This window comes from Hoplias malabaricus, chromosome 5 (genome assembly GCF_029633855.1).
Source record: "Hoplias malabaricus isolate fHopMal1 chromosome 5, fHopMal1.hap1, whole genome shotgun sequence".
Taxonomy (NCBI): Eukaryota; Metazoa; Chordata; class Actinopteri; order Characiformes; family Erythrinidae; genus Hoplias; species Hoplias malabaricus.
Window position 1 is genome coordinate 21523462 of NC_089804.1, and position 14068 is coordinate 21537529.

A 14068-nucleotide genomic window follows, 5' to 3' on the forward strand; every position below is an offset into this window, starting at 1 on the left:
GTCTTCTTTATTCTGAAAATGAACTAAACAGAGTCCGTGAGGTTTAAATAGAGGTTTATTTCTGTAATATGATTACATCATACAGGGTCCATGCAAACTACTCCCAACTACTTTAGCTCAGTCCCAAATGGAGCCCTTAACCCCGCAGAACTCCTCACAGTCTTCAGTATGGTGAAGTCAACAACATGCAGACCTACAGGGCAGAAGACCTCAAGTGTTCCGGGTTCAGACTTGTGTGTTTGGGTCAGCATAAGCTTATAAGACCCTGTCTAGGATTTAGTGGACTATTTAAGTGTAGAAGACATGATTTAATGATAGTAGGAGTGCACTACATAAGGATTATGGAGCCATTTGGGACTGAGCCATATCCAGTGAAGATACATTGCAGTTCTATAGATCATTTAAAAGCCTATTTTAACCGATAGTGTTTAACTTACATATAGTTACTTTAATTTAAGACAATATATATTTGAAGTAATGTTTATTTAATTTGAATCCAGTGCTGTTTTAATCACGTGTTCTTGAATCTACAGTAGGGTCCCGTTCCAACACCAAGGGCACTACTACACTCGGGCTGTAGGGGGCTTGATTTTTCCCAAAAGAACTGCTTGGCTATTTCTGTTCTCCTTAGAGCCTCCAGGTCATGGGTTTCACATGTGAAAATATGCAGACTCGTGCATAATTTAAGTAATAAAACATAGTTTATTTCTCTTCTTCAAAACCGTGCTTAAGACTCAGATGCCTCCCAATGTGAACAGGCCAAAAGATCACCATCAGATATCCACTTGTTTGCTGTAAGACCCTGTTATTTCCTACTAGTGCACAGCCAGATGTTTCTGGTATGAATGAAAGCAGGTCACCTGTTAAACCATTAAGATCTTGTACATAGTCACCAAGAAATAAGAGTATCCCTGTTACTGACTATTGGACACCATCAGGAACCAACAGAAACCTTCTGTTGCATTATTACTTTAAAATTACAGCGTAAAAATTACTGTGATGCTTCGCTGAGCTGAAATAGTGAGAACAGAGACTACTCTGGGCTCAGCACTGCAGAGACTGCACTATGTAGTTGTTGGAGGAGCTCCTTGTCTACAGCATTATCACATGCACTCAGGTCATTTGTACTATGTTACAACACTTTATCTCTGGTGCAGCAGGTAGGTGTCACAGTCACAAAGCTCCTGGGACCTGGAGGTTGTGGGTTCGAGTCCTGCTCCGGGTGACTGTCTGTGAGGAGTGTGGTGTGTTCTCTCTGTGTCTGTGTGGGTTTCCTCCGGGTGACTGTCTGTGAGGAGTGTGGTGTGTTCTCCCTGTGTTTGTGTGGGTTTCCTCCGGGTGACTGTGAGGAGTGTGGGTTTCCTCCCACGCTCCAAAAACACACATTGGCAGGTGGATTAGTGACTCAAAAAAGTGTCCATAGGTGTGTGTGTGTGAGTGTGTGTTGCCCTGTGAAGGACTGGCGCCCCCTCCATGGTGTATTCCCGCCTTGCGCCCAATGATTCCAGGTAGGATCTAAACCCCCTACGACCCTTAACTGGATAAGGGTTATAGACAATCATTGAATGAATATTTACTACCTCACAATACTGCTCTGTAAATGTCATGTAAACACTATATATATTTTTGGAAATATGATTCACTTTGTTTAATAGTGCTTTTGTACCTTTTTACTCTAATTAACGTCGGTCTGTTCTTGTGTAATCTGTATACTGCAGAGACACTGTGTTTTCTTTCCAGAACAATAAAGTGTTATCTTATCTTTCGAGGATGATATCAGGGCCAAAGATTGTGTGACATGGAAAAAATTTAAGCTTTTACAACACAGCATTTTCCAAATGTTTTATGGGTCTGATCAAAAACCTGAGAGCGACTGGTCTGCTGAAAGAGAGAGAGAGAGAGAGAGAGAGAGAGAGGGGGGGGGGGGGGCAGACTGGAACTGGAAAACAATTAAAACAGGCCGTTTCCACACCTACACTTCCAAATACAGACAGTTAATAGTATGCTTTTATTGTGTAGAAAGCACATCGAACTCCATAAAAATCTCTGATGTTTGTGTATTTTTAATCCAGGTTTTAAAGACTGCTACAGTTTCGTCTAGAAAAAGATTAATCCCAAAAATGTTCTCTGAACTCCAGCGTGACTTTTCAAACTCAGGATTGTGTGGCATTCCTTGTTCGTGTCTCAGACGCCAAGTTTGTGTTGTGGAAGCACGAGGTATTCCTGTCTATATTTGTTTATAAACAGCGCCACCGTGCGGTCGATTTACAAACGGCAGAAAGCTGAGTTGAGGGTTGACTTTTACTAACAAAGGCTGAGGACACTTCCCAGTAAACAAGTAACGTCCCTGGACGTTCAAAATAGGTCTAAAAGTAGTCTGTCCGTCAAGGACATATTTTAAACGTCAATGGACGTCCAAAATCCATCTTAATAAGTTAGTTAAGTGGTGACCAATCGATAACGTCAGTAGACGTCCAAAAGGGCTTTTATACAAGTAATTTATTTCGGGACCAATTAATAACGTCAATGGACGTCCAAAATACGTCTAATAGTCGTCTTTTCAATGTCTGTGTTTGCGCGTCTTTTCAACTTTCATTTTCAACCTTAAGAGAACGTTGATTAGACGGCAGTCATTACGTTATTTCAACGTTGAATCAACGGCTAAATGTTTACAGGGTTATCTTTGGGGAGAGTAAAATTCGAAAACAGTGTTTTGTGGGAGTCTTAGAGTCAGAAAAACAAAGTAAAGTAAAGACTAAATATGTGTTTGTCACGATGTCCGTTCCCAGTGTGGGTTAGAGGTGGGTAAAGCCCCCAAGCTCTGGGCTGTGGTGCAGAGCAGCTGTGTTCTCTGGAGTGACGATGGAGACCCATCCTTTGTTGAAGTGGCTTTGGTGATCCAGAACTATCACGCCTCAGCCGAATCAAACCCTCAGTGGAGCAGAGGCTGTTACTGCAGAGGAGACGGACTCCCAATTAACGCCCTTCATTTCAGAGGAATGGTTAGGACGCGTCTACTGTGCTGGGTTGGTTCCCTTTGCACCAAGCCCACTGTCCACTGCCCTTTACACACAGCTCTAAATATAGCTCTACCTTTGCCCGATAGAGGGAAATATTAATAGAAGTCCCTCTGGATGGACCACGGTTAAACTCTACTCAGGATTACGCAGATACAGCTTAGGCCCCAACCCTTAATCGCACGTTCAATGACCCTTGCAGTTATGGCTCAGCCGTAATTATTACTACTGAATAATTAGTGGCACACACACACACACTTTCACAGCAGAGGTCTACTGAGATGGTCTCTGGGTATCCACTGCTGAGTGGAGAGGCACTACCCGTCTAGTAAAAGGTCAACGGTTGAACCTTTGGAGCTGCTAAAGGTGAAAAGTTTAGGGTAGCACCCCAGAGCTCCTGGAGTCAGATATCACACTCCGAGTGTGTAGCCGAGAGTATGATCACAGCTGACAACCTCAGGGCACTCTGAGACTCCACCAGTTCCTTCAGATTTTGGTGTAATCCAGGCATGGACATGCAATCGGACTCATTCAGAGTGGTTCATGGTGGAGAAGCTTACTCCTTTACAGTGGTGTGGTGGGAACCAGGCGTCTACGCTACCGTCCACAAGCACCAGAGAAGCTACCCCTGCTTTCTATGGAACGTTTATAATTGTTAAATAGTAGCACAGTCCTATAGGATGCATCACTCCACAGAGCACTCTCCCACAGCCCAGTGCTGCATATTTTATACTCCTCTAGATGATGCTTGGCTCTGGGCACCGTGATCTCCGGGGTCAGGTGCAGGCTGCTGTATGACTTCAGAAGAACACAAAAATACACAAACATCACATTTCAGCTGAAATAATTTATTGCAAAATGGTGTCTCGCTGTCCCCTGTCCGGAGCCATACTCCTGGAATACGGTTAAAAAACTGGGTGCACGCACTGCTTCAGTGTGAACAGACACTCTTGGGTATTAAATCTCCAGTTAACAGGAAAAATAAAAGTGTCAATATGGGATTAAGATTAAGGTCAAATGTATTTTAAGGCACTTTATCAACACACAAACTCATTTAAGCCGAGAAGGGACAGCGTCAATCTCCATCTCCACTGCAAACCTCCATTAAAGTTAAAAAGTGAAGCAGTTACGAGTCACTGTAATTGAACCCAGAGTTGGCAGCATGTGCATGGTTTGTCCAGGTTCGTCGTGGATATTTCTGGGTGGTCTTTGAGATGGACAACATCTCTGAAATGGAGATGAAAAATGGTCTGTTTTCTTTTCTTAAAATTTGTCAGTTTTGAAAAAAATAGGCACAATGAAGTCAGCCCTTTCACCGCCCCCTAAACTTAGCAGCTGATAGCACCTTGGCTAAGTGTAGCCCATCCTTCCTGGACCGGCCACTGAGTTACATGTGTTCTGGATGGTTCTGGAGGCAGGTGATGAACTCTGTCACTGGATGATTCTGGAAACAGATCTGATACACTGCGTTGAACAGAGGGAATCTGGGGAAAGATGAGATATAACAGAGGTGTAAATCCATGTCCTACTCACTCTCTCTGTTCTGAAGGTGTGGCTGCAGCAGCACTTACTTGTCTACTAAGTTTTTGTGTTGGAGAATATGGTTCACTTCAGCTGCTGTGGCTGGACCCTGAAGCTTCTGACCGTTCAACAGCTCCTTCTCCAGCTCCTCGATCGTCTGAGAAAGGCAAGAGCACACGATTCCCATCAGAAAAAACATTAAATAATGCAAAAACTGTCTGATATAAGGAACTGAACGTTTATTCTGATGCAAAACAGGTACAGTCTCAGAAAAACACGTGAGGACATAACCACACGAGAGGTTTTTCTGCCAGTTGCATTCACTCTAACTTCCTTAGAGTCAGGCTTCTTATTGTAAATATTGTAATTTTCCCAAACAAAAATCAAGGGATCTCCTTAATATCTCTGTAGTGTCTCATTAATATTTCTGTAATTCCACCTTAATATATCTGTAATTCCACCTTAATATCTGTGTAGTATCTCATTAATATCTCTGCAAATCCACCTTAATATCTCTGTAATTCCACCTTAATATATCTGTAATTCCACCTTAATATATCTGTGTAGTATCTCATTAATATCTCTGTAGTGTCTCATTAATATCTCTGTAATTCCACCTTAATATCTCTGTAGTGTCTCATTAATATCTCTGTAAATCCACTTTAATATCTCTGTAGTATCTCATTAATATATCTGTAATTCCACCTTAATAAATCTCCTGTATCTCATTAATATCTCTGTAATTCCACCTTAATAAATCTGTAGTGTCTCATTAATATCTCTCTAGTGTCTCATTAATAGCTCTGTAATTCCACCTTAATATCTCTGTAGTATCGCATTAATATCTCTGTAATTCCACATTAATATATCTGTAGTGTCTCATTAATATCTCTGTAGTGTCTCATTAATAGCTCTGTAATTCCACCTTAATATCTCTGTAGTATCGCATTAATATCTCTGTAATTCCACATTAATATATCTGTAGTGTCTCATTAATATCTCTGTAGTGTCTCATTAATATCTTTGTAATTCCACCTTAATAAATCTGCTGTATCTCATTAATATCTCTGTAATTCCACCTTAATAAATCTGTAGTGTCTCATTAATATCTCTCTAGTGTCTCATTAATAGCTCTGTAATTCCACCTTAATATCTCTGTAGTATCGCATTAATATCTCTGTAATTCCACATTAATATATCTGTAGTGTCTCATTAATATCTCTGTAGTGTCTCATTAATATCTTTGTAATTCCACCTTAATAAATCTGCTGTATCTCATTAATATCTTGGTAATTCCACTTTAATAACTCTGTAGTGTCTCGTTTATATTTCTGTAGTTTCTCCTCGATGACACCGAGGTCAGATGGAGAGATCTTGGGGACTAGTGTCTCCGGCTACTCACAACAAAACACCCCGTGTCTCCTCCTGAGTTGGATAGGAGGTCTCAGTGGCGTCTCACACCAGACTCAGGGCTGAGACAATAACACTTCTGTTAATCTGCATCTGAACTACAGACAGAGCTCTAATGTTTCTCACCTGCTTTTTCACCTAAAGAATTTTAGGAGAATTGTTTCCTGAACAATCAATGAGCAACCCTTGAGCACTCAAAAGTTCCTCTGGGTCGGGACCACAGGGTATGTTTACTGTGTTTGTTTCTGAACAGTAATGGACCTGTATTCTGCCCCATGTTCTGGCTGAAATACTGAATGACTTTTTAGAGTGAGATAAAGCCTACTTTTCCGGTCTTGGCGAAGGCTTCTCCGATGCGCCGGTTGCGTCCGCCGTAGCAGGTCGTGATGAGGTCAGCCACGCCGCAGCTCTCCAGGAACGTGGCAGGCGAGACCGGGCCAGCCGTGCAGAAAATCCGCGCAAATGCGATCATCTCCATCAGACCCAGACGGATCACAGCAGCCTTGGTGTTGTCTCCGTATCCGAGTCCATCACAGAAACCTGCTCCAACCGCCACGATGTTCTGCAGGAGAATCACAGAGCGTTCATCATGGAAGTGATTTGAAAAGACAGTCCCTACCCACCCAAAACACAACAGACCCTAGAACCCAGACTGATCCCAGAACCCCAGAGCTGTGGGGCAGGGACACCACCTCAGCCTCACCCCCCACACACACACAGCTCCGTCATCAGTTCAGACAGATCAGTAGAGTTTGTTCCTTCCTTGTGCAGCGTCCAGCTCTCGCTGGATTCTTTCGTCGGGCACCGATCCAAGGAGCGTTTGAACCTCTTCAAAAGACCACGGCGTAATTTTACGAGCTGCCGTCGTGAGTCGGATAAAAACAAACGTGATCTCTGCTGCAGCTGGAGATTTTACAGATGGAGAGTTGGTGCTGGTCGTCTGCGTTGCGTGGCGTAGAGTGATGGCTCTCTCTGGACAATCAGCGCTCTGCAAGGTTTACACGCCACGGTTTAGTCCCTACTCGGCTCACTCTGAACCACGAGAGAAAAGCCACTAAAACAAGAACCCGCCTCCAGAACCAGGACCTGATTCACCTGGTGGAGGGGCAAAAATGAGTAGAGTAGGGACCATGCAGTGGAAAAGCACCATTAGCTAGAGCTCCAGATCCTTATATTCTCCCAGGCTTTTGTAAGGAATGATGCTTTAAATGTGAGTGACTGAACACCACTTGCTCACCTTTAACGCGCCACAGATCTCCACAACATCTGCCTCCTCCACCACAGTGACCCGGAAGTTTGTGGTCTGCATCAGTTTCTTTAGCAGAGATCCGTGCTCCTTGCTTTTGCAGCCTGTACACATTTACACACCTCTGTGTGAACACCACAACACCACAAACAAACCTGGCAACACTTAACGGCTGGGTATGATCCATCTTAGGGTTCTCCAGCTTTTCGTTTCTCACTGGAGATGTGGACACTAAGTGAACTCAGAGAAGCTGTGGCAAACTTACCAATGGTGGTTTCGCAGAATTTCTCCTGAGCCACCTCATTGGCCAGGTTGGCTCCCATAAGCACCGTCATTGTGATGCCCAGCTTCTCTTTGATGACTTCAGAAATGAGCTTCAGCCCATCTGGACCCTCATCTACTCCCTGGAGAAGGGTACAGACACACACACAGTTCCATACGTACTACTAGCTTAACCCCTACTTTAACCCAACATTAAGACATGTCTTCACCTTAAAATATAGTAGGGACCAGCTGGTCGTCCCCACAAGGAAGACAAGTCCCCACAGAGTGAGTGTATTTACAGGTTTTGGTCCCCACAATGTGATATAAACCTGTTATTGACATATGACCCTCTGAGGACATTAAAGATCCCAGGGAAAGTGTCGGGCCGTGACCCTGATGTAGAGGTATGTCTAAGATTGTGGTGAATTCTGGTTTCCTAAGCCCCATGAAGTTAAGTCCCCAGTAAACGATAGACACTACGAGGTTCCATCACCGAAGGCTCCCACTCTGCACATGGAGGACTTGCCTTGATGAGGGACATCCCCACCGCGTCACTCTTGATGTGCCCCTTGATGGTGTCACAGGTTCTGTTTATAAACTGGTGTGGGATCACGAAGATCAGGACGTCCGCTCCTTTCACAGCCTCCACAACATCCGGCACGGCCACCTGAAGAAACACAACGGCTTTACACTGGGACTGCAGCACTGATTACGTAATTAATGTTTTAAAGCTCTAGTAGTTGTTAAAAAGGAGAAATGTGAAAGCGGAAAGAGATGTTGCTTCACCTCGGTATTAAAGGGTTAATGGCAGGAAAGTATTAGGAAGTGCATTTAAAGAATTAAACGGCCATGGGGCTCTGTTACTGGCCCGAGAACCTGAGACGGGACGCGCCAAAGTATTTACTTCTTTATTTAGCAACTTGAGCGAATGTCAAGCAGCAATGAGACACATGAGACATAAAGAAGGCCAGTGTGTTGTGGTTATAATTGTCCAGTTCGGGAAAGAGACGCTGAGAACAAATTATTCTCTTAAGTGTATTTCCAGACAGATTTCTTCAGACATGCAACTCATTCTAAAATTCTGTTCAATGGAAGTTTACCCTATCATTTTTTATTAATTTGGTTGTGGTCATGTGATATTTTAACTCTTTGATCATAGCTTTAAAGCCCCACTCAGGACCGTCTGAGTATATGCTTCTGTAGACACAGTGGAATTTGTGGACATCCTCCAGAAATGAGTGAATTCAAGTACTTTAAGGTGCACCCTCTGATGACATAGGTGTTTGATTACACATGCCTTAGAAAAGCCTGCTAAGAAATGACTTAAAGGTGCTCTAGGCAAATTCTCTTGCATTTCGCTGTTATTGTACTTCACCTGCTTAGACACCAGAGGTCGCTTATCCAGAATCCCAACTAGTAGCGCAGCGCATTAGCTAAGGTGACCTCTAGTGGCCAATCATGCGAATCACAACAATAAAAACAGCAGGTTTTCAAACGTTTTCTCGGGCACAGAGTGCACTTGTGGTGATGCCATTGTGACATCAGAATCGTCATATATTCTTCTTATTATTATTATTACTATGTAAAAAAAAAAACAAAATTAAATTCCGCTGTGCACCTTTAAAAGTCCATTGGGCTGTATGTAGCGGAGCTGTGTTCTCTGACGTGATGCAGCTTCAGCCAGTGACTTTAAGCACCCTCTATACTTTACACTTTATTTCTTTCTGTTTTTGAAATGCTGTGTTTTAAAGGAGCAGCTGTGTGAGAGTCGTACCACATTAGAGGGCAGCTGGTGTCCAGGCAGGTACTTGACGTTTTCGTGCTCTGTGTTGATGATGTCCGTCAGCTTGCGTCCGTTCACGATCTCCTCAAACACCCACATGTTGACCGTCGAGTCAAACATGTCGTACTTGGCTGCGTTGGCCCCCACGATCTTGGCGATGGCAGACCCCCTGAGGAACCACAAAGGCACACATCCCACATTTTTTCAGTCCATTCCTCTGCAACAAACAACATTCCACACGTCTTAGACAATGTAATATGTAAATGTGTTCATGGTTGTGACATCACAGCTGTTTCTTAATGTGAGTCAACCGCAGTAGGAGGCGTAGCCATGGCTAGATTAAAGTAACCCCATACTCCAGCTAAGCAGCTTCAAATCTAGATTTCACTGTGTGGAAATGTCAGTCAAACTAATAGATACCTGTCACGATGAATGCAGTGTGTAGACATCTTTGAGGGCTTACGAGGCTTAACCCCTCTCCTCTGTCAGTTAGTCTTACAGCTCCAGACACTCTAATAGACCTGAGTGTCAGCTGAATCGCTGAGAACAATGTGGAGATGCAGTAAAAGCAGGAGAGCGCCTCGAGCCAGTGCTGTCAAATGTGTGTCATACACACTTCCTTCATAACGTTCAGAGCTGAAGTCTGGAACAATCTGGACTCCCACTTATTTTATTTTTTTCATAACCCTGTGCTATATTGTGCATGAATTAGCAGAGAAATAACACCGGAGGGCTCACTAGATTCAGGTCAGGTGTTCAACTACACACACACACACACACTGAAACGAAGTAGGACGGTCTGGTACAACAGCACACTATGACAAAATCCACATGGGTGGCCAATTGGCCTTTTGTGATCCAGAATGAATCCCCCAGCCTTGGTGCCTGACCTCACTAAAGTGGCTGAATGCCATCAAATCCTCTCAGCAATGTTCCAACACCTACTGTAAAGCCTTCCTACACCATTAGAGGCTCATTCCTGCAGCAGGGAGGGGGCCCAACTCTGCATTAATTCGCTTGACACCAGAAGACGTGTAGGACGAGCAGGTTACGTAATTAACATAAAGGGGTTGTTTGTTACTTTGAGGTTACACAACGATTAACAAAGCGCACACAGTGGAGCGGTTCATCCCACACACGCTCTCCAAAATAGTGACCAGCAATTAACCTCGGGGTCACGTCAGGTCACTGCAGAAAAAGGCAGGAAGACAGTGTAGGATTCTGCAGTGCTGCAGTTTTGGAGGAGGGATGTTGTCAGGGCAACCGTCTTCATTCGGGAACGCTGTTCCTCTCAGTTACTGAGCTCAGGTTGAGCGCGAGTGGTTGCAAAGGAGTGCTTCTGTATCACACCGCCCTGTTTCTGAACTAGCGCAGCTGAAAGAACCAAAAGCTAGGACAGAGAATAGTTCTTAGTGGTCATTTCACACTGGACGTCACTCAAGAAAAGCATTCTAAATTTCTCTTACTTATTAACGTACATGAAATGTGCGGTAGACGATGCACGTTTGGGTGAAACGGTGGCGCAGCCTGTGACTGTCTATGAGGAGTGTGGTGTGTTCTCTCTGTGTCTGCGAGGGTTTCCTCCGGGTGACTCTCGGTGAGGAGTGTGGTGTGTTCTCTCTGTGTCTGTGTGGGTTTCCTCCGGGTGACGGTCTGTGAGGAGTCTGGTGTGTTCTCCCTGTGTCTGCGTGGGTTTCCTCTGGGTGACTGTCTATGAGGAGTGTGGTGTGTTCTCCCTGTGTCTGTGTGGGTTTCCTCCGGGTGACTGTCTGTGAGGAGTGTGGTGTGTTCTCCCTGTGTCTTTGTGGGTTTCCTCAGGGTGACGGTCTGTGAGGAGTGTGGTGTGTTCTCCCTGTGTCTGCGAGGGTTTGCTCCCATGGTACAAAAACACACGTTTGTGGGTGGATTGGCAACTCAAATGTGTTTGTAAGTGTGAGTGTGTGTTGCCCTGTGAAGGACTGGCGCCCATGTTCCCACCTTGCACCCAGTGATTCTGGGTAGGCTCCAGACCCACCGGGACCCTGAACTGGATAAGGGTTACAGACAATGAATGAATGATGGTAGACTAGGTTTGCCTAGTCTTGCGAGGGGCTGTGTGTGTGTTTTCACTGCCTCTAGTGCACTACTATCTGTGTGTATGTTTTTATTGCGGTTAAACCCAGACGCGCAATTGATATCATTTACCTTCTGACACAACCCTCCCATTCCACCCGGGCTTGGAACCAGCGCCAGAAGGATGCAGTGGGGACACATTTAAATCTACCCAGACAGTGACCTAAGATGAGGTTTGAACCCAAGCCCTCATGGCACCATATCTGTCAGACACCAGCAGTGCACTGTGTAATACATTTAAATGCTTTTAAAAGAGCACCCTGTCCTCTTTCTGCATCAGAAAAGCCATTGCAGCTGCATGGGCCTAAGGTCACTATGCAGGACATGGATTGTGCCTCAGAGGAAAACCTTGGAGATGAGCTGAAGTGCCAGACTTAATCAAAACTTAAACACCCTCCCAGAAGAGCAGAGGGAGCTGCTGCAGCTGTTACTGTATATGTATGCTTTAGAAAGTTTCCAGGGCAGCTCTAACAGCGTCCGGCCATTAGTCCAACAGCCTGGCCTCTGTAAACAGAGCTGATGTACACTGCGCTTCTTATTGGTCTCCTACAGACAGTAGCCACACGCTGACGTTAACTAATTGATACCGTCAAGGTGAGTCAAACAAAGCTCTGCAAACAAAATCACGGCTTTGTTTAATCACCGTCTCACTGTTTCACTGCAGTCCAATGTGAGAAAGATAAAGATCTTGTCAGTCCTCTGTTCCCCTGATTTAATCACGCAGCATTTCTCAAATGAAAGGAACCTCCCATCATTTTTACCTCAGCCACATTAGCTAAGCGCTAGTTAGCATTCATTGATTTCCAAACAAGTTTGAGCTTCTGTTCAGCAGCATGTTGTCTGAGAATTATGGATATTAAAAAAATCTTTATGGTTATTAATAAGAATATTTTAACAGCAAAAATGTATTAAAAGCTCGACCTGAGGTTTTACAGAATATGTGCTTTCAAGCATTAGCCTTATCGCTAATATCTTTTCCGTTTTACTTTTAACTCGTGTTCCCAGGCCTTAGAAGAGTGAAAGAATACCAAGTGCTCAAACAACACACAACGATGGCCACCAATAAACTTTTGGTTATTTAAAATAACAATAAATCACACAATGGGAAATGGGACGTTTCTGATACAGTGTATTTCAACCTGAGCATGATATTGCTTTGGAAAGAGCTAGGTACACGTTTCCAGAACTCAGGTTTCTGGACTAAAACAAGCTGAATAATATTACTGGAGTTATTTATATGAAGAAATTAAGCAGATTATTCAATATCAGAAGCAGAGACTACTCCTTGTGGTCTGCAAAGAGTGGAATATAAAATAAGCCATTTCATAAAGCTTTGCAGACAAAATCAGACATTTTAGAAAGTGAGGACACTCTACGCACTGTAAATTATGCTAACATGCTAGCAGTTGGATACTGTAGTGGATAACACGGCCTCCACTATGCTGGAGACTATAGGTTTCCGTTGCTTAGCGCAAATGCTAACTGCTTTGTGCAGTGGACCAATCACAGTTTGGAAGGGTCTCAGAAGGGAGTTTAGTTCAGTGAGTAGTGTACAGTTGATCTCCAACTACTGCTAATTTGGCTAAACATTGAAATAAAACTATTTAATATTTGCTAACACTGGGTTTCCCAAGAGCTTCCTCACTCAAGGCGCAGCAAAACTTGATCTGTTGTATATAATAATGAATTTCTCTTATGCATTTGTCACTGTTAATATACAAAAGATATTATTTTAACTGCATAAAATATGAATATTTTATCCTCTACTGCAGGTATCACATTATATTTAAGTTCCAGTATTCGCACCAGTCCTGACTGATATTACCCAGTGACATTAGTGCTGTACATGTATCGTTCTCACCACAAATCAAACAGAAGTGAAAAACTGTGTTAGTGATAGAGGAGCTTGCCCTGAGCTTATGATAAAATCTACTGACAGTGGGTTTTTGAAAAGCATTTATTTCATCAAAGATAAAGCCTTGGAAAAGGAAGAAAAACACTGATAACAGGAGGAATGTCATGACTGAGAGGACATCATGGACCATCCCTTTAAAGCCATTACTCAGCAGTTCTGCTCACAAGACTCTTACTCAGCAAAACTTCCACGTTAAAGCAGCAGGTCTGATTCCTCTCTCGTAATAATCCAAGAAACAGAACATGCACAAGACACATTACAGCTGCAGGACGATCAGGACCCTGTAAATAACACTCAGTACGAGACATTTCCAGCTAATCTCAAGCCTCCACTCCGTCTTTCAGACCTGCCGCCCTCTAACACTGAGAAGTTCAGAGAGCAAGAGGCAGGATCACTTTCTGCAGCTCAAAATAGAGCAGAGCTCCCTCTGAAAGAAAACAAAACAACAGCGGAGACTCACCAGTTCCCTGAGCCGATAATGCAGATCTTCTTAGCTGCCATTGTGAGGGTTTGCCTTTATTCTGGAGGCTGTTTTTTCCTGGAGCTGGTACTTCTGAGAGCAGCTGCTCTGTGGAGCTGGACTCTTATTTATAGTCCACAGGACAGAGGAGGCGGGGCCACAGAAACCCACCCACTTCAACTCACTCCACTTATATTTATATAAGAGCCACTGCAGGGAGAAAGGCAGGATGATGCTACCACTTTGATCATGGCTCCACTGACCACACAAATACACTTTGTAGATTTAGTTACAGACTGTGGTCCATCCGTTACTCTGCATACTTTATCAGCCCCCCATT

General features: G+C 43.8%; 1 protein-coding gene across 1 annotated transcript; it reads right to left on the bottom strand.

Annotated features, from left to right (window-relative positions):
• Positions 1–601: 601 nt before the first annotated feature.
• Positions 602–13831, bottom strand: gpd1b (glycerol-3-phosphate dehydrogenase 1b). The gene is made up of 8 exons (XM_066672460.1): positions 13729–13831; positions 9233–9410; positions 7985–8125; positions 7460–7598; positions 7186–7298; positions 6274–6510; positions 4589–4695; positions 602–4501 (listed from the first exon to the last, which is right to left on the bottom strand). Exons 1-8 carry the CDS (start codon positions 13767–13769, stop codon positions 4405–4407), a joined length of 1053 nt encoding a protein of 350 aa, XP_066528557.1. The 5' UTR covers positions 13770–13831; the 3' UTR covers positions 602–4404.
• Between the last annotated feature and the right edge of the window lie 237 nt (positions 13832–14068).

Excerpts from the sequence above, each read along its gene's own strand:
- gpd1b (XM_066672460.1), bottom strand. The coding sequence starts at position 13,769 with ATGGCAGCTAAGAAGATCTGCATTATCGGCTCAGGGAACTG. Across the intron at positions 7,599-7,984 it reads TGGGGATGTCCCTCATCAAG|GGAGTAGATGAGGGTCCAGA; the intron begins GCAAGTCCTCCA and ends ACCCTTCTCCAG. Across the intron at positions 4,502-4,588 it reads CACAAAAACTTAGTAGACAA|ATTCCCTCTGTTCAACGCAG; the intron begins GTAAGTGCTGCT and ends ATCTTTCCCCAG.